We start from the raw sequence: 27085 nt of genomic DNA, 5'->3' as shown, positions 1-27085 counted from the left end.
CGTCAGCTCCATGTTTCCAGGCCTGAACACCACCACCACCACCACCACCACGTTCACGCCGGCTTCTTCGGCCGCCTTAGCCTCTGCAACGACAAACATATGAGTGCATTTGTGGATTCTTCGTTCACCGTGACGCCACGAGAGTAAAACTAAGTTTTCTTCAAGAATTTAAGGTAACATGAGGTGAGTAGTTGATGTACAAATGGTAATTTTGTGGGTGAAGTAATCCTGTAACGCTGAATCCAGTGGTTTTAGGTGTTTTTATTTGAGTGTTTTATTATCGTTTTCTCATCCAGATCGTTTTTTTTAGTTTTGTAGATAATACAACGTAAATTTTAAGCCACAATGTTCATCTGTTCATACTTTGGTCCCTCTACCAGCCAGACTGAGATAAAAACCTATTTTAGTAGATGATACATTCGTGTTCCTCTGAGGATGAACTCTTTCTATAATGAGCTTTTGTTTAGGACATTAATTTGTATGTTGTGATATGGATTGCTAGGTTTTGTCCTGCAACTGCATCATTCCAAAAGCACATTCACCCTGAAGGTGTGCAGTGCAGTTTTGTCAGGCTGGAATGAAATATTTCATTTATGCTGGGTTCTATCTTCATTTGCATATACACATTAACATATATAATGATGCTTACACCTCTGCAGAAATCGTATGACTCTTTTGAGCAAGGACCTGAGCCAGAGACCTATGGTTAAAGTTCATGATCACATTAAAATCAAACTGTCTAAAAGTAGGTTTAATAATCAGTGGCTCTCACTTAGTCCATATAGGATAAAAGTGGCTCTGTGAAGCTCACTTTGGCACAGTGGTGCTTTGAGATAAATGTTAACAACAGCTGTTTAGCAAGTTTAAAGTTAACCATGCTCACATCTTTGTTTAGCGAACACAAAGAGCAAAGAACATTCATTCTGAGAGGTGAATAAATAGGTCTTTCAAAATTTCATGACAAGCCATCCAATAGTTCCTCAAACACTGCTGGACAAATCTTTGTTCTATGTCGGACAGAAGGTCCTGCAGATGGCAGCAAAGACATTTGGACCAATAATGCTGACGTTAGCTTTAAAAAGGGAGACGTAGCCACGTGCCATCAAGGGCAAAGAGCCTGAAGGATTTCATCCCAACCAGAGAGCACAGCCCCTGATTCCACGGACTCTCACACCTTCAGTCAAAGAGGACATACCCGACAGTAACCCCATTTCAATCAAATAATGGCTACTTGCCCTCAATGGCAGAGGATCAAAGTCCTTCTCACGAAGACGCAGTGGGCATGTTATACATTAAATCTCCATAGAAACAGGAAAGCAAAAGAGGACAGACGTAAGTTCCCATCAGCCTCAGGGCCTCTCTGTCCTGCCCTGCCATTGGCTGCTACTCTACAGTCCTTGTGGCTGCTCTGCTCCCTGAGGATCAGTGTTGCTGCAGGAACAATAGAAAGCAAGAGAGGAAACACACCCTGTCCTTGGAATCTAAAAATGTCATATGTCTCTCTCTCTCTCTCTCTCTCACACACACACACACACACACACACACACACACACACACACACACACACACACACACACACACACACACACACACACACACACACACACACACACACACACACATTTTATCCCTGTCTTTAACAGGAAAGATTTTTTTTGTTCTTGTCTGTAGATTAATGGCTTTAGTGGTGTATGCAAAGTTTGCTAGTCTGGGTGTTTGTTCTCTTGTTGATAGAGACAGAAATAAAGGCCAAAACACACTAGGGGTTGTGTCTGTGTGAACGGGACTAATTTGTCCGGCTGTAAAATGAATAAATTAAAAAAACTACTCTACTCTTGGCTACCATACTAAAAATAAGATGCATGACTCACTCTTTCCCAGTCAATGAGCACATGAACCACGGCTGTTACCTATAATGTTTTGATTTCTATAACGGTTTTCTTGGAAGGCATATTTGGCTGTTTCTCAAAAGGCCACTGTAGGTAGCTGTTCCAGTCTGATTTTTCACTGCAGTAACTACGAAAATGTTTCTAAAAGGCTACTTCTATGGAGCTCAATGGCTGCCTTGTCCAGCTGTGTGTGTTGGGGGAGTTGCTTCTGTCTCTAGATGCTTAAACCTGACTGATGGCTGTGGAAGAGAGCCACATGAGTCCAACTAGACCTGGCCTGCAACTGTGCATGTATAACTGTGTGTGCGTGTGTGTGTGTGCGTGTGTTGTTGAGCCAACATGTCTTATATAGAAAGTCAGACCACAACAACAGGTTGTAGTTGGACACTGTAAGTATTCATCAAGATCTTTTTCGATCTCCTGCTTGCGCTGTCCTTGTGGATTGGCCTTGTTGCATTCACGTTCCAGAGAGTTATCCCAACACACACACGCACGCACACGCACGCACACACACACACACACACACACACACACACACACACACACACACACACACACACACACACACACACACACACACACACACACACACACACACACACACACACACAGCTGTTCTATTATTGGTAGATGTACCACCATGTCGGTTCCAGACACATCTTCGATGTGTGTGTGTGTGTGTGTGTGTGTTAATGTGTAATTCATCAACATCATGCTCAGCATGTTGGATGGAAAAACAGGAAAGCTCCCCACATCCTTTCCCCCCCACCTTTGCTTCCCATTCACTTCTCTTTTACCCCTCCTCCCATTTTTCTTCTCCACCCACTGTCACTTCCTGTCACCTCTTCACTCCACTTCCTCTCTTTTTCCATCTCTTCTTTTACTTCAGGATCATTTCAGGCCCGGTCCTTAAGAGATGTTGGTTGGTCTCTCATAACTAACTTTAATATAAATGTTCTTTACGATTGTACGCTATAACGTACACTGTTTTATCTAAAGCTAGTAATCATGTGGCTTTCCCCAGAGACATGGAGTAGCAAGCCAGCTGGTAAAAGTAACCAGCTAGGGGGGTCTGGCAGCATACCCCCACTCCAAAATAAATTGAATGTTTCAGTCATGCCATGTAAGGCATCAAATCAACAGACAACTAATCGAAAAAGGAGCCAAAACACAAACATGTGAAACAACTTGAAGGGTGCACTCAATAGAGTGCAGATCTCCACCAGGTGTGTCTGCAAAGATCAACTGCTCATTGCCCAACTCAAAACAAGCACAGATCTTTTAGCACCCAGCTATATAACTGGGCACCCAAAATACAGAATGTGAGATAAGCTGTGGAAAAGACACAGAGGCGCACACTCACTGAGTCTCAGACATACAGACTCATACAATCGCACGCATGACTGAACACATAACTTCTCCATAGCCTTACGTCTACTGTAGATAATTACAACAATAATAATTGCTAAAAAATATCCCTAAAAGGAGTTTAATTAAGTCAAAATCTAAAAATACAAATGTTAAGTCAACATTTAGGGTTCCATCAGGGCATCACACACCAAGACCTGAAACTCACACACACAGCTGATCATTCACAAACACACCTGCAGGAACAGATTCACACATATCAGGACATCAGTATACAGGTAAAAGCCAGTGAATTAGAATATTTTGAAAAACTTGATTTATTTCAGTAATTGCATTCAAAAGGTGTAACTTGTACATTATATTTATTCATTGCACACAGACTGATGCATTCAAATGTTTATTTCATTTAATTTTGATGATTTGAAGTGGCAACAAATGAAAAAATCCAAAATTCCGTGTGTCACAAAATTAGAATATTACTTAAGGCTGATACAAAAAAGGGATTTTTAGAAATGTTGGCCAACTGAAAAGTATGAAAATGAAAAATATGAGCATGTACAATACTCAATACTTGGTTGGAGCTCCTTTTGCCTCAATTACTGCGTTAATGCGGCGTGGCATGGAGTCCATGAGTTTCTGGCACTGCTCAGGTGTTATGAGAGCCCAGGTTGCTCTGATAGTGGCCTTCAACTCTTCTGCGTTTTTGGGTCTGGCATTCTGCATCTTCCTTTTCACAATACCCCACAGATTTGCTATGGGGCTAAGGTCAGGGGAGTTGGCTGGCCAATTTAGAACAGAAATACCATGGTCCGTAAACCAGGCACGGGTAGATTTTGCGCTGCGTTGACCCTGGATCTCAGGAAACAGAGTGGACCGACACCAGCAGATGACATGGCACCCCAAACCATCACTGATGGTGGAAACTTTACACTAGACTTCAGGCAACGTGGATCCTGTGCCTCTCCTGTCCTCCTCCAGACTCTGGGAGGCACAGGATCCATGTTGCCTGAAGTCTAGGGTAAAGTTTCCACCATCAGTGATGGTTTGGGGTGCCATGTCATCTGCTGGTGTCGGTCCACTCTGTTTCCTGAGATCCAGGGTCAACGCAGCCGTATCCCAGTAAGTTTTAGAGCACTTCATGCTTCCTGCTGCTGACCTGCTCTATGGAGATGGAGATTTCAAGTTCCAACAGGACTTGGCGCCTGCACAAAGCGCAAAATCTACCCATGCCTGGTTTACGGACCATGGTATTTCTGTTCTAAATTGGCCAGCCAACTCCCCTGACCTTAGCCCCATAGCAAATCTGTGGGGTATTGTGAAAAGGAAGATGCAGAATGCCAGACCCAAAAACGCAGAAGAGTTGAAGGCCACTATCAGAGCAACCTGGGCTCTCATAACACCTGAGCAGTGCCAGAAACTCATGGACTCCATGCCACGCCGCATTAACGCAGTAATTGAGGCAAAAGGAGCTCCAACCAAGTATTGAGTATTGTACATGCTCATATTTTTCATTTTCATACTTTTCAGTTGGCCAACATTTCTAAAAATCCCTTTTTTGTATCAGCCTTAAGTAATATTCTAATTTTGTGACACACGGAATTTTGGATTTTCATTTGTTGCCACTTCAAATCATCAAAATTAAATGAAATAAACATTTGAATGCATCAGTCTGTGTGCAATGAATACATATAATGTACAAGTTACACCTTTTGAATGCAATTACTGAAATAAATCAAGTTTTTCAAAATATTCTAATTCACTGGCTTTTACCTGTATACAGTAGGCAAACACACACACACACACACACACACACACACACACACACACACACAAACACACACACACACACACACACACACACGCACGCAGACGCACACGCTCACACACAGGGTGCGGTCAGAGATAAGAGAGAAGTGGAAACAAGCAGCTGTCTGATCAGCGGACATACTGCTGCTCTTATATCACTGAACATTTCTTCACTCTCATTCTTTCACTCTTTCTCAGCATTATACTCACCTCCTTATTAACTCCCCTAAACATTTCTGTGTTTATTCAGCATATTTGCCCTTTTCCCCTACCAGAAACAGATTTTTATCTCTCCTCTATTTTTATCTCTCATTCAAACACTGGTTCCTATTTTAACATTATCTAAGCTTTAGGTGTGCACACAGAACTAGGATTTTGTTTTACACTAATAGCAGCCTAACCAGACTCCAAATCAGAAATGAAGCCAGAAATGCTGCTTCCAACAGCCACAATTAAGCTTCTCAGTGTTTCAGACTGAAAAAATACATTGTGCATGAAGTATTACTTAAAGGCCAGATTTGGTTCCTCATAGTAAGAATTTGCTCTTTTTAGCGGAAAGAAAATTGAATAAAAGAACATTTGACGATTCTTTTCTTTCTAACTCATATGGTATTTTCATTTCATCTAATTATTTTATAATTTTGATACATGATCATGTCACAGCTCCTCTATGTTCCTTTATCTCAATTATTTAGGAGTAGGATGATGGGGACCGGTTAAATATAACCCTTTTTTCTTCATTTCTCCTGATAATATCATTGGCAGTTAAACTTATAATGATCACTTGTAGATAATATAACTTTAAGGGAAATAATGTGAGATAATGCTGCTTCAGTAAATGTACATTCACAAAAACAGCAACTCATTGTACACATTAGTTTAGAGTAGCCCACTGGTGTGCACGCTAGTAGGCTGGTTAAAGCTGTAAGTATAACATGACTTAAATGTTCAGTCACTGTGAGCTTCTACAATGAGGACATTTAGTGTCATTACTGAGCGTATGTCTTGACTGTGAAGTATCATTATAGTGTGTTCAGAAATATTGCTGCTGAAAATGCCCCCTGTTACCTCCGGATGAAGGAACTGTTGTTCAGCTGTCACAAGCACAAGGCAGAGAGAGAACGTTCAGTAGCAAAATGATCCCCTGAGGAACAATGAAGTATCTTATCTCACAATCAAGGGTCATTAGTTAATCGAGAGCGTTGCCCACTAAAACAAGAATAGGCAACACTGTGGTTACTAGAGGAACTTAAAAAATATATGAATATATATTTTTTCCCCCATCTTGTGATTGAGTAAGTCTTGCTTCTCCACAGCTGAATCATCTTGTGACCGGGATGAAAACCACAGTTCCAGTAAGAGCAACAACAGGTCTGTGGTCTATATGGAGCACAACTCATCACAGACATTTCATATCTCATGACTGAACCCATCGTTTATAACTATTTAACCAAGAAAACCTTGTACAGTTTTTTAGATTATTTTATAGAAAAATTTGAGTGAATGAGGTAAATTAGGGCAGAGCAGTTGTGGTATTGACATGCAGGATCAGTGATCTGTTACATGAAGAGCAAGAATAAAGTGTCTGTGCATTTTCCTAAAATAACTTTTATTATACAGCAAATAAAAAACCCTAATATTTCTATATCCAGCAAGATTATCTAGTTCGTGACTGAATCCGTGCCTTGTTATATAGCACTTTAACTAGTCTTCTTTAGGAAAGACTTTTCCAATTGGTCCAGGGTTTAATTAAGCAACTTTTAACCGCAAGGTCATTTCATCCAACAAAGTAGTGCAGTGAGTCTCTGACAAAGTAAGGCTCTAACACCACTTTGGTTGGTATAAAACTGCCCAATTTGGCTCAAATAAAATAAAGGCTATTTCTACAGTAATTAAGACTGCGTTTTTTCAACAGAAAGACAAAAAACTGTGGAGAGTCATCCTCCCACTGCTCCCAGGACCAGCCTCCCATGACACATAGAGCTTATCTGATGAACCTGACTCCCTGAAGTTACTACTTCAACATCACATGGCCTCTCTCTCCCCCACTGTCTGCTTTGTTTTAAACAAACAACACTTCACAGATTCCGTCATCTTTCTAACAACACACAAACACACTGATACAGGTCATCCCATCACTTTCTTTGCATCTGAAGATTTTATTTCTGATAAGTCACTTAAGTTATTCCTGTTTTAAGATAATGATTCAAATGTTTCATTCAACCATCAGACCAAGGTAAAAGACCTTCCTGGAGCTGTTGTCCTGTTGATTCATTGGCTACAGAGATGAATTGAAGCTCCGTCTTTGAACTCTGCACAGCTGAAAGAGGGCCTCTCTCTCTCTCTCTCTCTCTCTCTCTCTCTCTCTCCTCTCTCATCTCTCTCTCTCTTCTCTCTCTCTCTCTCTCTCTCTCTCCTCTCTCTCTCTCTCTCTCTCTCTCTCTCTCTCTCTCTCTCTCTCTCTCTCTCTCTCTCTCTCTCTCTCTCTCTCTCTCTCTCTCTCTCTCTCTCTCTCTCTCTCTCTCTCTCTCTCTCTCTCCTCACACAGTTGAGAAAAGGACAAAAGTTCTGGCCACAAGCCTGGTTGGTGTGTGTGTGTGTGCCAGCTGGTTACATCTGGTTTAAGAGGCCACAGAGGGAGGCTGCTTTCTCCCACCTCTCAGTATCAGTTACTAATCCCTGTTTCCCACAAGTGTGTGTGTGTGTGTGTGTGTGTGTGTGTGTGTGTGTGTGTGTGTGTGTGTGTGTGTGTGCGTGTGTGTGTGTGTGTCTCAGGGACAGATCGTGAGGCCCCTACCATCCAAATCCTTTTCACATCAGCATCAAGTGTTCAACCCCATCAGGAGTATTTAAAACAATACGCATGTGATAAAACACAAATGTAACTATTGCAACAGACAACTAGCAAACTTGAAATGATGCATTTTAAGATTTTAAGATGATGAAAATTTTGAGAAATGCGTTGGATTAAATTTGATAAATGTGCAGCAGCTTCTCCATCCTCCTCTTTCCTCTTCTGGTTTTATCTGATTAAACTCTGTGCTGAACTTCCCTCCTGATTCCAGACCTGATAACTACTTAGCTCTTAACGTGAACCAGTCATCTACTAAAACTAGTTGGAGTATTACATTTACTAGATTCAGATTTGACTCACTAAATATAACAATTCAAATATGATGCATTATTATTAATTATCCAGCATCGTATTAGAATTGAAAGCACCATCTTGAACAGACACTGCTCGGATAATGTCTCTCTTTCACTCTTTACTTGAAATGATAATAATAATAATAATAATAATAATTCAGGACTTTTGCCAATGCTGTATTGTGGTATGAATATATGTATTATTTAAATTTGTTTTACTATTAAATAAGCGATATTCGGCGCATTCAATCAGTGTCAGCCTAGATTACCGCCTCACACAGTGCAAACATCAGCAACAATGCTGACAAGTGTTATGCTGCGTTCATACCAAAGGGGTTGCAAATTTTCGCATTGCTTTTTCGCCTGACTTTACTCGCTCAACGTTATGTGGTTAATTTGCTTTTTCGCTGCGGAAAGGGGGCGCGGCTTATCTCCGTGGCTTCACTCTGTGAAAACAGTTACCATTTCCGCCATTCACCATTGAAATATGTGATCTACTTGCGTGAATATTTCGCAACTCTTTTAGTGTGAACGCAGCATTAAACCCCGATGAGGAACCAGAGAATGGCCGTTATTCCTCTGCTAATAACAAGCAACTTAACTATAGTATGAGCACAGTGCAGAGCAGTGGCCATTAACTAAGGTTATCCAGTGGCAACGTTAGTTGGAAGTGTAGCTTAGTAAGGCAAAAACGTACACAGTTTGAGATACAATGGCAGAGTGGTTCCTGTAGGATATTCGCTTGCCTCGTTGACTCCATGGAGGTGAGGAAAAAACCTGTTGTATCGTTATCTAGCATCCATGTAGTGTTGGGTCTGTCCAACGACATGCTCGAGCATTCAGAGCCCTGAAGCCCCGCCCCCGCTGGACAAGACTCTGGTGTCCAAAGGCACTCGAGTGTGAAGTAAACAGTTGGTGAGAGATACGAAGGACATCTACATCCACACATACGACAGACAGGCAGGCATACAGACAGATATACTTGCTTTATAACGATTATTGGTGAATCCAATGACCGCTTATTATTCCAATCATAGCTCCGTCCACCTGTGCAGAGGTCTAATTTAGCCAGCAGGTTAAACAACTAATTTAAACAAAATTGTATTAAATATCATAATGCACGTTTGTAAGTTTCCCTTTTAAGCTAGTTTTAGAAAGGCTTTCAACTGATTTGAGCGGTAAGATTGTTTTTGACATATTTTCTCTGAAAATACAGTGGCCAGCTGTTGTTAGCAGTCCAAAGGAAATATGTATGCGGAGAGGCGGAGAGTGGGAGGGAGCTGTGGGGGTGTAAACTGTGTGCGTCACACTGTTTCTCAACTGTGTAAATGCCATATGACACTCTCTGTGAACTTTGAACACATGCAAACACACACATATGTCGTCAGCAGGTTATTCAAATAGACAACCTGTAGAGAAGAAGAGCAAGAGGTGGTGTGATGGGCAGAGAAGATGAATGACAGAGAGAGAGAGACCTAGTGAGAGAAAGAGAGAGTGTGTTTGACAGAAAAATACAGAAAAAGGAAGGAAAAGAGTGTGTTTGCACGAGAGTAAAGGTTGAGACAGCGATAAAGCATATTCACTAAAGATTACAGTTTGTGTCACTGTTTCAATCTGTTTAGCTTTGTTATTTGCTTTGCTAATATTAACCACATTGTTAGGAAGGAAATCTGTTAACTCTGTCCCAATTTTAGGACTCACCTCTCAATTCAGGATTAAGACCAATAATTAATAGAGCAGTGGTAAATGCCTTAGTGGTCCGGTCCGTGTTCCCTTTAGTGACACAGAACGTGGTGTCTTGTTGAGTCTTTTCCTGGTCCAGTGCCATGAGCCAAATCGTCTCTATTTTGGGTCACTTATTTTTTCATTCTCTTGTTCAGACAATGGAGAATCCTAAATATATAATAATCCTTTTTTTTTAAAATCAGACATTTAGACTTCTTTGGTCTATTTAAGTGTGTGACAGTGAACCACCATGCACAAAACCACGACCGAGAAACTGAAAACAATTTAGTAAAAAAACTAGTGTCACAACTTAAACTTGTCACGGTGCAGATATGGTTTCACACAAGAAAGAAAATCCCAAAAGGCAACACTATGTGTGGGGACTGCAGTAAATGTTTGAGTTAGACACAGTGATTATTAAATCGAAAGGGTTTGAATCTAAAGAACTATTTCACTTTTCACAGACGTCTGACAATCAAACTGCTGCTTCTAAAACTGCAGAGCATTTATTGTTCGTGAATCCCAAAATCTGCTTCCCAGATTAATGTAGCAGCAAGAGTTTCATCTGTGAAGTTATGTGTCTCTTTCTCTCACTGAGTCACTTTCTACAAGATAATTGATCTAGTAGGGTTTTTCTCTCTCTGTCTGTCACCCCCTCTAACGTTTATTTCTTCACTTTCTCCTAACCACTGTCTCTTTTATGAGTACACACTCACACGCACACATGGAGCAGCTGTCTACACTCACATTGATTGGGTTCATAGCTTGTTAGGAAAGTGGAGATTGTATTTCAACTCTGCTCGTTAAGACTCAGCACTGATGTCACTCTGGTTATGTAACACACACACACACACACACACACACACACACACAGAGAGAAAGGCTATAAAATGATAAAAATGGGCTGGAACTGAGCCTCAGACCGCTGACTTGCGTATTGGCAGCTTTGTGCGTGCACATGTGACTGTAGCATTTCGCAATAAGAAGTTAAACATAAATATACTGTATGTTACAATAATAGGTTCTGTCCCTCTGTCTCTCCTGCCTTGTTTCTCCATGTGTGAATATCACCACAATTATAAAACACCTGTCTTATTGAGTAAATATGTTTAGGTAATAAAGCTGCCTCATGATAGAGCCCTGGATAATGCATTTACGTAATTTTTCTGCAATTATAAGTCTGGAAAGGACAAAACTCAACTGATATACATCGAAACACAGGATGTGGCGAAGTTTGTGTTTCTAAATAAGAGCAAGACATAAACAACATTGGATAATGACATGGTAAAAACACACGAGAAGAGCTTTCAAAACTATTTTCAACAAATAACGCTAACATTTTAGACCCCGATTTCATATAATGATGTTGGAAGAAGCTCAATATTTCAACTTTCATATTGATCCTATATGTCTTTACAGATGTTCAATTTGTTGTATCAACATCTGCTCAGGTTGTGAGGTTTTATTACATGGTTCATAGAACTGATATGATCTCAAACATATTTAGAGGGACTGTCATGGTTTGGGTTTTTCTTGTTTCCTGTTTTATTTTGAAGTCCTTGTCTCTCGTGTTCTCTGTGTCCCTGCACTTCCTGCCCCTGTTGATCGTCTGCCCCTGATTGTTTACTGCTGTGTCCAATCACCTGCACCTTCCTCTTGTATTTAAACCCTGTTTGTCTCCTGCCCCATTGTCGGATTGTACTGTGTGTAGACTTTCAGATGTCCTGTCAGATCCCTGTTTGTTTCCTGTTCATTCCTCTACCTTTTTGATCCGGTCTGCTTGTAACCTGTCCTGTTTATTGGAGGAATACATTTACTTTAAACAGTTGTCGCCATTTTGGGTCCTCACCCCGTCGCAAATCCTGACAGGGACATTGTATTACATTCTGCATAAATATTTGATATATTTACAGTCTTTCTAGTGTTTTCCCAGCATTTCCAATTCATGATAATTAATTTTTTGGAAGATAATGATTGGAAAACAAGCTATGTATCAGATAGTGTTTGTATCAATAAGGACCTGGCACTGCTTGAGTCGTAGAGCGGCTTATTTAACCAGAACAAAGTTGGCCTTCTCATTATGCACTAACTCTGCGTTGTCAGGTAGAGCAAATCAGTTTGTTCTGTTTCCCGGACAGAATTAAGTCTGTCCCCCCCCCACAGGCACTGCCTCCAAGAACAGAGACATGCCACTAACCAAATGTCACATGACAGCCTTCAAAATAAAGCTCTTGCATAACCATGAGGGCCTGGAAGCTGTTTGAAGAGACTGTTTACAATGATTTCGTCTGAAGTTGGTGTGTGTGTGTGTGTGTGTGTGTGTGTGTGTGTGTGTGTGTGTGTGTGTGTGTGTGTGTGCGTCCGTCCGTCCAAGCCCCAAAGCATCACTCATCTTATCAACTCTCTTCTGATGTGCGTCAGCTGAGCACATTTGTTGTGGCACTTGGTTATCATGAAGTGCACAGTACAATTCCAAAACATTACTTCAGCCTCAACAACATGGAAAAAACAAGTTCAAAGGTCACAGCGTCCCCCCAAAAAAAGGGAGCTGAGGGCCTATTTTATGTACATTTATCTGCTACTGATAATCCTGAGACCTGTCTCTTTTTGGATACAAATTGTGAAATTGTGTTTGTGAGGAGACGCATATGATACAAACAAACTATCTAAAAACATAAGCAAAAATTCTCATATGCAGCCTGTGGGCTCTCACAAGGAGTATTTAAACACACACGCACACACACACACATTCCCAGTCCCACCGCTGAGCACCAAGCCTCAAAATCAACAAAACACAGCATGTGTTATACCAAATATTTTTTATTTCTCAGGCTATGAAACTTCTGTACAAACACGTCTTTCTTTGACTGATGTACTCGATTCAACAGAGAATTCAGTGTGAGCAAATTGCAGCAGCGTGCTCTGTTACAATGTTTTTACATGCAGGAAAAATGATGTTTCACACAGGCTGAGTGGGCTGAGAAGCTCACAGCTGGTGACCCATGTGGGCAAGCTCAGGTGTGCTTTAGGCGGTATCAACTTCAATAAAACAATGCAATCTCAAGAATGAACCACTCTGTCTGTTTCCCCAGGCTGTCTGTTTTGGTTTAAACTCACTGGTCTTTATATGGGATACTGTTGTGTATTTAATGTGTGGGAATTAAGTGTCAAGTAAGTCTATAAAAAACGGATTTGCTTCCAGTAATCCGAGGTCATTCACATACAGACACTGTTTCATTTTGTATTTGGTTTGTAAATTCCAACACCACATTAATCACAATAGCTAAGGTTAGCCATCGCAGTCACACTTATATTTTCAAATTCACATACAGACTTTGCACCTGTCCCAAAAACAGAGCTTCAACACTTCTGTCTAACCTTCAACAAAACACAGGTTTTGCAGCACAATACTTTGTCTAGTGTGGACGGTCCCCCTCATGTCTCTTCTCTGACTCTCTTTAAACACAATAGTTCACTTTCAGAGACCATCTGTTCAACATAACAAAGCCGTTCATCTGTCATACTAGACACATACACTGCTGTAGATCAGCCAGCCTAGCCTGGGCTTTAACAAGCAGTTAAAACATTAAAATAATCATTTTTGAAAGAAGAAATAACACAAGCTTAGTCTTACACATACAAAGTTGAATTCATGAGAATACAAAAGCACAATTGTTCCATTGCTGCAGCCTTACGTGGTCTGGAATGACCAGTAGCTTTGGCTAACTTCAGTTAAAAATGTTTTTTGACTATTAACCTAATAATCACTTGCGACAAGCGTGGACGGCAGGGGCTCGCTTTTAGAAATGATAGCATATGCTCAATTTACCTGGAGTTAGAGGATAAAGAGAGGAGAACCAAATAAAGATGGCGTCCTCTTCAAGTCCTTGTCAGAAACATGCAGGTCATCATTTATGTTTTTATAATGTATTTAAACCGAAATAAACTAACACAACAGGTTTATATTTGTCTCTGTATTGAAACAGGCCCAAACCACATGCTGGATGCAAACAAACTGACTGTGATGAGAAACTCATGTGCTCCCTCTAAATTATACATGTAAGTAGGACCTGACAGAGGAAATGCCAGCTATCATAAGGGTCTGTGTGACCTTTACCCTACTTAAATCCAACATCAGCCAAGACTGCAAGACAAGCAACTTATTATGCCTTTTCCCCCAAAGCACGAAACAATGCATTTGCTATCATGAGTAAAACATCGAGACACAGTGAACCCATTCAGTTGCAGTTGTAACGTCTTCAGCAGAAAACTACCAAACAGCTCCAGTAAAACATTGTCTGCTAATCTGGAGTCTTAGTTTTAAACTCAGCCCTAAAATCAACATTTCAAGCTGAAAGACATTTTTAAAGTTCTCAGTTTGCTCCTAGAGAACAATGCTGTATGTATTAGTGTACAATTTGTGGCTAAATCATCAGGTCAGTTTGGGTTAGAGGACATTTTTGCATATAAGTCTAGTAAGAACCAAACTTTGGTGCCAATATCAAGCTGCAGTTGTGTTCAGAGTCCTGGGACCCTTAAGCAGTGCATAGTATAGAGATCTTTAAAAGAAAGTAGTAAACAAATGCTCTTACGAATCTTCTACTATTCCTGGCAGTCTCATCTCACTTTGCAATAACTAGACTGAAAACTCTGCATGAATGCCAAACTGTGAACATTTCTTCAATTTTGACATAACATATTTTCTTCTGAGTGCAGTTCAATTTAAAATGACTTATTGTTTTTGAATTTCAATGCACATCATAGATCAGAAGTGGCTTTAAACCAAACGGTCTTATATTGCAAATATTACAGGATTTTTACTGTAGTGAAAAGACTAAAAGAAACGCAGGGGGAAGATAACTGGTATAAATTACTTAGAATGAAAGCAGCAGAATGTTAGCTGTCAAATGAAATGTTGTTAACACTGCGAAGATGTTAACCCCTCAACCTTTAACCTTGTCTTATGACCTTTGGTTTACTAATCAGGCAAAGGTTTAGCTTGTCTCTAGATTTCTTTGTAGAAACGGCTTTAGGTCAAAGTTTAGATCGTACCAGGGCTAAGAAATGTTAGAATGAAAATTATTTTCTGTGCTTGATCCATATGAAAGCTTAAGATGCACACTAAATATTGGCAGATCTGCCTTGAATCCATTACGGACGAAGACCTGGTTGCACCCTTTTCTTTTCTGCTGCAGTGGCTCTAACACAAAGAGTCATTCAGATGAAGGCACTGTAGAGAACTTATTGGGTTTTGTTCTTGTTTTAGTATTTACAATGTACAAAGGAAGGTGTGGCTGCTGACTGTTTGACATCCACACATGTTGTGTCTTTTTATTTCTGCTTTACAACATTTAAACTTAATCTATTGGAGAGCGAAGAGGCAGCAGAACGAACAGAGCATACAAGACACAGGACGGACAACAGGATGTCTATTAAAGCATTATGGATGCAGAAAGATAGAATTGATCAATGGTTACAACTGTAATAATAATAATGATATGCCTATTTTGGGTAAAATGCAGAGCCACACACATGATGAATCTAACTGTAGTCCATAACTACACATAACAGAGTGCACTGAATATGTACATAATCAAAACTTCACAGTCTTAGATACACAATTACATTGAAAATCTCAGGAATAAAATTCCATATTCTTTCAGTTTTTTTTAACTTTAAACCCATGCAAAGAACACTTGGTTGATCTAATTATGTTAAGTGCTCACACTTACAGTAAGGCTGTTTAACTGTCTATTAAACTGCCTTGCAACTTACTGGGTTGGCAGAAGTCACTTCCCATACTGAGCAAAGCTGTGGCTTGTGGAACAGCATGATCAGGATGAAGAGAAGAAAAACACTTAAATTACTAAATGTCCTCCTGCCCACTCAAGGTCAAGTGCTAGCCAGTCTACAGGCCACCCCAGTACACATATGTGTGTTTAACCAAACCACATTAATAAGGCACAGACTGCAGTCCTTCAGTACTAATGTAAGATAGGTGAGGAAGATGACCATGTTTTACCCTCACGGGGAAAAGACATCAGCATTAGTTATTGTCAAATAAGACACAATATGAGCCTTATACCTCAGCCTCACCAAACATATTCACTGTCTGGCTGCATTCAGCAGACAGTTAATATGTTAGGTAATGTTTGGTATTCAACAGGGGCAGAAAGTGAAGAAAACCGCACTAAAAACCAAGCCAGACATAATTCCATGAAAAGTTCAGACGAAGACTAAAATAAAAGGTAAACCATGATTCAGGTCTCAGATTAGGTTTATAGGCTGCACCTGGTAAACTGAGCATGTGACCAATGATTAGCTGCTTAATCTTTCATTAGAGCAACAATGATCCCAGTTATAATAAGAAATTCGAAGAAAAAAAAAAAGATTTCTGACTTCAATCGTGCCTGGTGATCACGTCAGAAAATACTGAATTACTTCTTCTTTTCATTTTAAGATGAGGAACATTTCTGATCAGAGAGTCAGCAGTAATTTCTAATCATGAGTGTTACAACAAAGACGTTAGACAAAGGAAGTTCAGCTGGAGTCAAGCTCCATTCCAGGCTACATGACAAGCATACATAAATCCATACCAGGTCGGTAAAGTTGTTAGAAGCACACCAGACTAAACACTATTCCATTATATGCGTTAACCACAGACAAGACTTCTTGTTCAAATCTAGACCGGCCTAGAGCAACATGGTCACTTCCACTATGACATGGAGAGGGTCTCCTGCTAGTCCTACATACCAGGATTCCAGGAGAAGCAGGATGGATCATACTGGAGGCATGCTAAGATTTAGTATAGAAAAAAGATACGCCAGGACTGCTCTTTAAAAAAAAAAAAAAAAGTTTTGTTAGAACCAGGCTGGGCTCAGTTGTAAATCTCTTCCATGATTAGACTAAAACCCCACTTAAAAAATGATGAAAAAAATAATAATTAGATCCGCGACAGTCTTACTTTGGTTCCCAGCAACGGTCCAGTCAACATTAGGCTCCATCAGAGAGAAACACAAACTGAAAGCTAGTCCAGGCAGAACCCCAACCCAGCTGAAGTCAACAAAGGATCAGAGTCTTCAACCCAAACTGCTCTAGGCCACACAGCAGTACCTTTTCCACCATGACTTGGACAGACTCTTCATCTTGTCTGGGGTCTGCCTTTGCTTCTTTCTTCGTTTCTGTTTCCCTCTCGGGTGCTTATGGGAGCTGTAGTTCTGCAGGCTGGACAGTATGGCCGTGTCAAACACTTCTTTCAAATTTTTTTGGGTCAGGGAAGAGCACTCCATGTAGGACACAGCTCCAATCTCCATCGCACAGTCCCGGGCATCTGCTGAGTCCACAGGTCGCTCGCGGTACTTAGCCAGGTCAATAAGAACCTAAAGAGAACATGTTAATATACCTTTGTAGATATTGTATCTGCTGATTTATTATTCAAGGACACAGAAAAGTACATCTGCTGTGTGTTCTTCCATCAATAATAATTTTATAATTTCTGACTTTTGGTAAGAATCCTACAATGTTTTTTTACATGTCAGATAAGCTGCGGATTTTCTTATTAAAGGAAAAGCACCTGGCCAAAAGGCCTGTTTAAGTAACTTAATTTACGAGTAAAATTGTCATTTTGATCATAAAGATGGGTAGCCTCTATTTAATGCTCCTGTTTTGTTGTTGTTGTTGTTGTTGCCATGAAGCAGATTGTACTCCACCTTGACATCTTCTCGGAGGTCACACTGCGTCCCAACGAGGACGAGCGGAGCGAAGGGAGCGTGTCTTCGGATCTCTGGAATCCACTTCTCAGGAACGTTCTGGAAGGAAGCGGGACTGACAACGCTGAAGCACAGCAGGAACACATCCGCACTGGTGTAGCACAGAGGCCGCAGCTTGTCGAACTCATCCTGGGAAGATCAAGAGAGAGAGAAAAGTGTTGAGGACAAAAGGCTTTTTAAAATCAGCACAAGAGTGATTTTAGGAGTATTTGAACAATAACATTTTACTGGTGCAGCATAAACAGCAATCAACAACAATTTAGTGCGCTGTTTTAATTACTGATAATAAACTATGAGATAAGTCTAGTTTTATCTCCCCTTTTCATCTCTGACTCTCTCCTTCCTCTGCTTCTGATCCTCCCATTTATGCTGCCATCATATCTGAAAACACACTGATAGAGAAAAACTGATTTTGAGTGTTTGTACGAGGAGTGATGAACTAAATTCATAGTAATAGTTTATTTTTTGTATTTGTTGTATCAGATAGCTATTCCTTGTTTCAAGGTAAACATTAGCTATATGTCTAACCAGTTGTAGCTCATTCTGACAAGACAGTTGTCCTTTATTTCAGAAAACAGCTGCTTCAGTATAAACAGGGATGTAAAATCACTTCCTGTGTAACAGATCATTTTTTCTCGGAAAGATCAAGCACACAGTTTCCTGGACAGTTTCCTGAAGTCCAGCAACGGTAACACCAAATTTAACTGAGATATTCAGTGAAAAACATGTTTAGTTTAGGACTAATCTTAAACTATGCGCCAATTATCTTCATGCATATCATGTTGGTCCAACTAAATTGTCACTATTTTATCATATAGTGACAATTTTGTTGAAATGTGGATACAGCGGCAAAACTTAATCATATTTATATTATATGAAAACTCATTTGTACCAACATTTTTGTAGTTGCCATGACCAAAAACGTTTTCAGCTTGAGGAAAATACTTTTTTAGTTTCCAACTAAAGCTTGTATTTCTCTTTTCATGTGTCCTGTGTAGCTCTAAACTGTCAATTATATCGTAACATAAAGAATATGTGTTTCAGTAAACTACTTAGAAAGAAAGAAAGAAAGAAAGAGGATCGTTCCATCACTTCCTCCGGTTAGAGGCATTGTTTCAAACACAGGTAAAACAGGAAATGCTGCTGCCTCTCGCTCCCTCTGAGTGTCTGCTGTGTGTTTGTGTTGGGATCACTGACCTGTCCGGCTGTGTCACAGAGTTGTAGTTTGACTGGCTGACCGTCCACTGATACCACCGCTACACACACACACACACACACACACACACACACACACACACACACACACACACACACACACACACACACACACACACACACACAGTGTAGACAGTAGTTTAGATATTCACTAAAGAAAAGGGCTGATTAGTCAATAAACTGATTGGTCAAACTACATAATAGTAATCTATTATATTTGATAACTGAGCATAAAAAAAGGGAAATATCAAAAAAATTATAGTCACCAGTGGTTGAAATAAACTATTAACCTCACATGAACTGAAATGTAAATGATATTGGACTTTACATATTGAAAGATTAAAGAAATAAATAAATGTAATCCTGGTCCACAAATAAAGTGCCTCGGCTGTAAACAGTATTTATTGTATTCAGAAGGGACCATGTATCTACACTGCAAACACAAAGAGAATACAACCATAGAAGAGAGAAGATCCTTTACCGGAGAAGTTGTCAAACGCCGTGGGGACGTACTCGGTGGGATACCCGTTGGTGGTGTAGCTCACCACCAGGCTGGTTTTCCCCACAGCTCCGTCTCCCACCAGCACGCACTTCACGCGCCTCTCCGCGGCTCCGGGACCCGCGGCCCCCGCTCCGGCCCGCCTCGTCCTGCCGGAGCCCCTGACCCTCCTCGGTGGGACGGGCGGAGCGGGGGACACCGGGGCCGACTTGTAGCCTCCGTCGCCCCGCAGAGGCATCTGGCACGGAGAGGAGGGTGACATGCAGCCGGAGGAGACCCGGTCAGGAGCTTCAGTCCCGGGGCGGGCCAGCGTTCACATCGCCCATTCTTCCGTTACTGTGTGCCGGGTTACGGAGCGGCTTGTCGACTGGCTTTTGAGTTGTCGCTGCTGTCCGCTTCCTTTTGGTTTCCATAGTTAAGTCACAGGAAGTTTGAACTTCTACTCTGCCCCAACACTGACTCGGTGTCCACTTCAAGCTTCATGGTTGAATTAAGGGAAATCAAGTAAAAAGTGCGGGGATTAAATTAACGTCGGCTGTTTGTTACAGTCTGTGTCCGTTCTGTCGTCCAGCGGACAGACCCGTCCCAACTCCCCTTCAAATGACATCACACTGTGTGTGCGTGTGTGTATGTGTGTGTGTGTGTGTGTGTGTGTGTGTGTGTGTGTGTGTGTGTGTGTGTGTGAGAGAGAGAGAGAGAGAGCGAGAGAGAGAGAGAGAGAGAGAGGGAGGATAATAATAACAATAATAACAACAACAACATCAATAATAATATACATAATAATAACAAAACAAAGTCTTCATCTGCAATGCAACAATATAGCTGTCAAATAAGTAGTAGAAAGTGCAATATATCCTTCTGAAGTGCACTAGAAAGAATATTAATATGGAAATATTAAATCAAAAATATAAATAACTCAAAGGGCTACTCAAGGACAGTACTTAATACAATGTACTTACTTTCCACCACTGCTATCGAACTGAGCTCTTCCAATCTCCAAAAAAAGTAAGATTGAATTAGATTAGATTTCTTACTTTACGTTTTCACAGACTACTGACAGGACATTAGTGCCATCTAGTGGACAGGGTGGAAAATAAATACGACATCATAATACAACCTTCTGAATGGGTGAAAGATACTGGATGACATGGGAATGTTACCTACTGGAGATGGACACTGGCTGTCTATTGTCAGCTGACCTCATCTACATCTATTTGTTCAAATAAAAAATGCTATTAAAAAAACATGATAACATGTTATGGGTCTCAGCCTTCCCCACTATGTAAATCTAGATGAGTCTTTCGTTTAGAGCAGGGTTCTCAAATGGGGGTACTTCCCCTGGGTTTCCTTGTAGATCCCCCATGTGAGATTTTTTGGAATTTTTGTTACATATATTTAAAGTTAGCATACATTAAAATATCATTTGAAAACAGTTATTTAATATATATATATTCAATAGAATAAATGTGTAAATTAATACACTGAATTTGATATATTCTATATTAAACCAGACACTGGTGGCACAGCGCTGTGTATTACATATGAACCTAATCTAACCTGAATCAGAATCAGGTGTGTTTCAAGGAATTTGTCATGGCGGGTGGTGCATAACCTAATCTAATCCTAACCTGACCTCACTAACATGTTTTGATATTTGGGTTGAGTCCAACGGACTCAACCCAAATATCCAACGGGTTATCCAACGGACTCAACCCTGACTCACACGTGGAGAACATGTAAACTCTAAACCCGCCCGGCTCCAGCGTGCAGCAGTAGAGAGCGAGGTAGGCGGCAGAGACGAGCAGCATCTGGCTCTGGACGGTGCCCCTGTAGTGCGCAGTACCATTCCGTACCAGTTGGTGGCGACATAGCGCCACATCGTTGTTTGACAATCGCCCAAAGAAAAACATTACAAGAAGAAGAAGAAGAAGAAACGTCAGCGATTCAACAGCGCGCGGGAAACCCGGGGAAAAGATGGAGACGGATGCCCGCGGAGAGGTCGATGAAGAGGCGGAAAGTATCTCTCCGTCGACTTTAAAATTGTACGAGGCGCAGTTTTTCGGCTTCACCCCGCAGACATGTATGCTGCGGGTCTACAGCGCCTTCCAGGACAGCCTGTACGACATTTTACCCGTCGTGGAGAAGGTGTGCGTGAGGCAGCTGAGCAAGGGCGAGTCGGCCGAAGCGGAGGAGTTCCTCCGGTCCCGGGCCAGGGAGTGCAGCCGGAAGCTGCAGCAGTTCCTCGAGGAGCGGTTCAAGCAGCTGTCCGAGCGGATGGACGCGCTGCTGGCTGACCGCTGTCTCTCTGTGCCGCCAAACGTCCTCCTGCCGGAGGACCAGTTACACAAAAGCTACCCCCAACACATGCAGGTGGGTGGAGAACTAACTAGTTCAATACCGTTCGTTATTATGAGCCTACTTGATAGTGTTATTAAGCCTTTATAACGTGAACGTTACTCACAAGTAATTGACTTTACTGCAAATATTTGGAACATAAAACGTTCACCTTTTAATTTATGCCCGTTTTAAACAAAAATTACAGAATGAAATCCCTCATTGGTTTACTTAAACATTTTCAAATAAAATAAGCCACCTCTATTAATACATATATATATATATATATATATTTACATCATGAACATTAAAAAACTATGTAATGGTGTCAGTTTCTATATTATTTATTTATTTATATATATATATATATATATATATATATATATATATATATATATATATATACACATAGTTTGTTTATTTTCATGATGTAAAAGCTTTCTGTCTGTCATGTGCTTCATATAAAATCATTATTATTGGTATTATTATTATTATTGGATCGAATTTGACAAATGGAACCATGGGATATGTTGGCACGGACAATATTATAGGATGGTTTTAGCTCTTCAACAAAATAATTTTAGATAAGTGAGAAGGAATTATCAAAGAGTTTAAATTGATCGAAAAATTAATTTAGAGTTTGACAAAATTATCTTAACTCACTTAACTCTTTTTTTGGCCAGGAGCTTTCAACCGCATCTCACAATTCTATGTTCAGTTTTCATGGAAATGGCTCCGTTTCTCTCACATGACCTAAGTATGAAACTGTCATGACAAGATGACATTTTTGTGTGTCTTTGTGCTGTTGACTCTGAGATGGGTCTGAAAGCTAACTTTAGTATTTGTTGTTGGCCTCAAAAGACATTCCTTACTTATAAAATTGAATTGTCACATTTTTATGTATTCATATTTGCGTCTGTTGAACAAGTTATTTTAGGGTTCGATCAGTATTGATGATTATATGTTTAATCTTACAGTGCATTTGTTATCAAATATGGTTTATTTCTACTTGTAATCTATGCATATGTTGTTAAAAACAGGGAATGTATCTAATGTATCTGTCTGTGGTCCTGCTCCCTCAAGGAGGTGCTGAGGCGGGAGTCGTCCCTTGCTGACCTCCAGAGAGCCTACGAAGCAGAAGTATGTGCCAGGCAGGCCCTGCTAGCTGAGCTGGAGGAGCAGAGGGAGGTGCAAAAACAGCTGGATGGGATTCTGACATGGGTCAGAGAGCTTCAGGCGGCCTGGGTGAAGGAAGGTAACGGCAGCTTCCATGACAGTTTCCGGCTAGTGATGGAGTCCGTTAAAAAGCTGCAGGATGCTGTCGGGGAGGTCTGCAACAAGGCGCCTCATTGAGCTGAACTTAAAATCTGTTTAATTTTATAAACGGATGACAAATCACTAATGAATTCATGCTACAACGTGTGTAAATATTGTAGAACATTATTTGTAACTTTTCCTCAAGGCCAAGGCTTCTTTTGAGACTTTTAACCGACATTTTTTGTTTACTTGGACAGTAAGTTTTGGCTGCTGTTTGTAAAAAACGTTCATTCTCTGTGACAAGAAGACTAAGACAATAATTCCAAAATATGCTTTTTGAACATCCATTTTTATTTAATTAGTAACTACACAACTGCATCGTCAGCTAATATTAGTTATAGTTTACCATTTTATATTTTATGTAAATAATAAAGCCAAGGAATGTAACTCTGTCCCTTTAACTGATTTGTATTACTTAGGTGGTTTCCTTCATCTCCTGTCTCACCTCATTCCCTCAACATCTTCAAAGAATCCCTCCTCTAATTTCCGTACACTTATTTTCTTGACTTGATTTATACCTTGGGGGTGGTCATATTTGTTTCATTGGATTTCACTGGATAGCATTTGATTGTTGAGTTGTTGGATGACATTGTGTCCACTGTCTGGAGATCTACAGATTTTAGATTCAGTGATACCCAACAGAGGGCGCTCTCTGCATGTTAATGTAACTCGCCCAATCTAATCCAGTTGATAAACTGGCAATTGAACATGCTCAACGTTTAAGGACCTCTAAGAATCAAGGTTTTGTAATTTAAAGTTTAAAGTTGGAGACACTGGTGGAACATAAAAGTACATTTACAATTCTGTTTTATGCAGACTTTCCTTGAAGGTTTCACTGAGTCAAATTCCTTCTATGGGCACTCTACTTTGCAAATAAATTATTCTGATTTCTGATTTGACTATTGTTGTCTAATATGTTTCATTTTTTTTTCCAAATAAAATGAACTAGTTTATATACACTTGTTGCAAAATAAATTACTGTGAAATTAGGAGTAACATTATTGGTTTATATTGCATAATAAGGTCAAAGGAATGCAAACTATTTTTAGAGTTGTGATATATAATATACATTGATAGAATTGGGTTTGTCAGTAGTTTACATTTGCTAACAGTATAGTTAATTCTCATTCCTATTTCCTTAAAATAATAAGTAGCTATTATTGATTTTTAATAATAAACCTAAATTTCATATCTGGAGCAAGAAAGCCATCAATGGAAATCAGAATGATAAAGTGTTTCCACATTGTCTAAATATAATGTTTCAGGTCCTAGTGTTGGGCTTCCTGGCTCACCGTCACGACTTACTGCGACACGTAACAGAACTATAGTTAATGTTTATGAATACACCTGTGTCAAAATGTCTTCCGTGGAAAAGGACGGTTTTATTTATTTTTACCGGATCAGGACAGTTAGTTATAGTAATTAATTTTTCAGAAATGGTATATGATCCAAACTTCTAAGTATAGTTTTTATTGATTGGTACTATTGTTTTCTGTTAAGCATAGGGAGTAAGTTATATGAAATATATCATACAAAGACTCACCTTTTGTGCTTTGTTACAGTGGGGGTTAATATCTGCATGCCATAATCATTTAATGTAACATAGCGGGATTCATTTCTTTCACTTTTTTCACTAAAGAAACATTGGGTTTTCACAGCCACATGGTCGACAGTTGGGGGCGCTAGTGTTTATCTCTTTGTCTTGTGCAGTATGATGCTGCACACAGTTCATAGCAGCATTTTTAAAATGTGTTTAATATATACTTGCAAACCTTATCTCCAGACAGAACAATGATTTGTGAGAAAAATGTTTGTTGACTTATTAATTCACTTATTGTTGCTCTCATCTGGGGTTAGGTTACTCAAAAGGATTTAAAAGACAGAATATTGGTAGATGATTGAAAGATGCTGTTACAGCCTCTGGCTGGCAAGTGAATACATTATCCTTTGGGGTATCAATACAAATATTTATTACTGTACTTGGATATATTTATACTATATATCTATAGATATATATCTATAGATATATATGTATACATATATAGATATATATGTATAGATATATATCTATATATAGTATTTTTTGTGTAATTTTCTTCTATTCTATATTTATTTATTTTTGGACTTACTCTTACTATGTTTTAAGACAATTAATTGTGAATACATAAAAACTACTTGGTAATAAACCAGATTCTGATTCTCAAAATTCAACAGCAAGCTGGTATCCATTGTCCTTGTGATATGGAATAATCTTTTGAGGACAAAATATCCATAATTTGAAGCCTTTATCTTGTTGGAGAAGTGATTTTTCTCTTAATTGTTATTGCTGATGTCAAATTTACAGCCCTAAACAACAACAATTGCAACTAAACGTAAACAACAAGAGGTGTAAACTAAACATGTGTCTTAACATTCCTGGAGTGTGTCTCTGTGTTCCCTCCCGCCCCCACCTGCTTGTTGTAGTTACTGTGAGAAATGATCATGTCCAGATGGAGAAGTGTGAGAACAACTCATTATTTCTGTTTGTGTATGCCAGTAGAGCAGTATTTCTTGGAAATAAGGATGTTACAGAATGTCACTGCTTCTTGTTTGAAGCTTTTTTGTTGTTGTATTGCTATAAAAACTCCAAAAGACCACCGAGGCTGATTCAAGAATCAAACATCACTTGTCAAACCATTTGTTGTGTTCAGTTTAAAGAGTGTGTTTTCTCTGTGCTGTTTGAAATTAGCCAAAAGCACAAAACACTCTATTCAGTGAGTGTTGTAGGGACAATGAGGCAGAGTTATGGCAATATTATTTAGAAATCCAATCCAGAAACACCGGTCAGTGGTTTCTATGATAGAGACATGGACAGCTTCCAGTCTGTGCTGAACTGATCCTGCGTTATGTCAGTGTAAGAAGTATGAGGACAACTTTTTGGAGTGTGATAAGATAATGTAGACAATCCAATCTGCACTCACAACTCTATCGCCAGATTGAGAACAGAATTAGAATAAATAAAATAGAAGCAGATGTGATGATGACGTTTTTTTACTTACTTCAGTATTGTATGATTAACTACCACCAACACTATGCTATTAAATATAACTAGATGAGTTTTATCCCAAATAAAGTAGTAGATTGTATGGGGAATATACTATGTTGACATATGTAATATTTACTTCATCCACTGAACACTGAATCTTTATTTACTTTACACTAACCACTCACATGCATCCAGTGGCTCTGTTGTGGTGGGATGGTTATTTAGCTTCCTCCGACTCAAACTGTTAACTGTTGATTTGACTTATGTGAGACCCTTGTAGATTGCTTTTAAATTGGCATGATGAGGACAAAAACGAAGACAACGCACTATATTGCCTTTGTTTAGAGACAGCATTGCAGAGTAGCAACAGGAGAATGAAACCTTGAATTATGTTTTCAAGACTCACAACATGCAGATTACTCTCCTGCCTTCATCTTGGATATCGGGAACTTTGACTTGTCATGTTCTGCTCAGAACCGCATGCGTGTGTGTGTGTGTGTGTGCGTGTGCGTGTGCGTGCGTGTGTGTGTGTGTGCTCAACTGCCAGCTGTTGTTTATGTTTGCGTACAAAGGTACAATAAATCCTAACCTCTGCCTTCCTTATGTGCATGTCATCTAAAGCCTATAAAAGATGTTGTCAAAAATACAAGAACACAGCTGTTTGCAGCTGGCTGTTTGCAGCTGGCTGCACAGCCTCGTACGTACGTCTTCATCCTGCTGGCAGAGAAAATAAAGTAATCTGAGGGGAATAGAAGTGTCTAATAAGCAAGAGAGAGCCAAACAAGTGTCAGTGAGTGTGTTGGAAAAGTGAAAGTGTTTGTATTTGAGAGGAGACACAGCAGAAACAGAAGGTTGAGTGTCTTCATTTTACAGCAGAGTCCCAAACTTTCACACTGCTGTCCTGAACAGCTTTGGCTCTAGACTTGATGTGGTCTCTGTTTACATTTGAAAACCACATGCGTCCACACTTTTGAGTTTGTTATTATAAAGA

General features: G+C 39.9%; 2 protein-coding genes across 3 annotated transcripts; one reads left to right on the top strand and one right to left on the bottom strand.

Moving 5' to 3' along the window:
- Positions 1–54: 54 nt before the first annotated feature.
- Positions 55–19680, bottom strand: rhoua (ras homolog family member Ua; the record flags this gene model as incomplete). Of its 2 annotated transcripts, XM_079216392.1 has the most annotated exons (5): positions 55–83; positions 17049–17314; positions 17645–17833; positions 18902–18960; positions 19401–19656. In XM_079216392.1, the coding sequence occupies 5 exons, from the start codon at positions 19654–19656 to the stop codon at positions 77–79; spliced, it is 777 nt and encodes a 258-aa protein (XP_079072518.1). In that variant the 3' UTR covers positions 55–76. The 2 variants fall into 2 exon arrangements, with proteins under 2 accessions (XP_079072518.1, XP_079072517.1); XM_079216391.1 differs by lacking the exon at positions 55–83 and having other exon boundaries at positions 12738–17314; positions 19401–19680.
- A 1712-nt stretch (positions 19681–21392) lies between these two features.
- mis12 (MIS12 kinetochore complex component) lies at positions 21393–23923 on the top strand (the record flags this gene model as incomplete). The annotated part of the gene is made up of 2 exons (XM_079216660.1): positions 21393–21788; positions 22836–23923. The coding sequence occupies 2 exons, from the start codon at positions 21393–21395 to the stop codon at positions 23103–23105; spliced, it is 666 nt and encodes a 221-aa protein (XP_079072786.1). The 3' UTR covers positions 23106–23923.
- Between the last annotated feature and the right edge of the window lie 3162 nt (positions 23924–27085).

This window comes from Taurulus bubalis, assembly GCF_910589615.1.
Source record: "Taurulus bubalis genome assembly, chromosome: 4".
Taxonomy (NCBI): Eukaryota; Metazoa; Chordata; class Actinopteri; order Perciformes; family Cottidae; genus Taurulus; species Taurulus bubalis.
The sequence above is the reverse complement of the archived record's forward strand: the minus strand, read 5'-3'. Positions and strand labels throughout refer to the sequence as shown.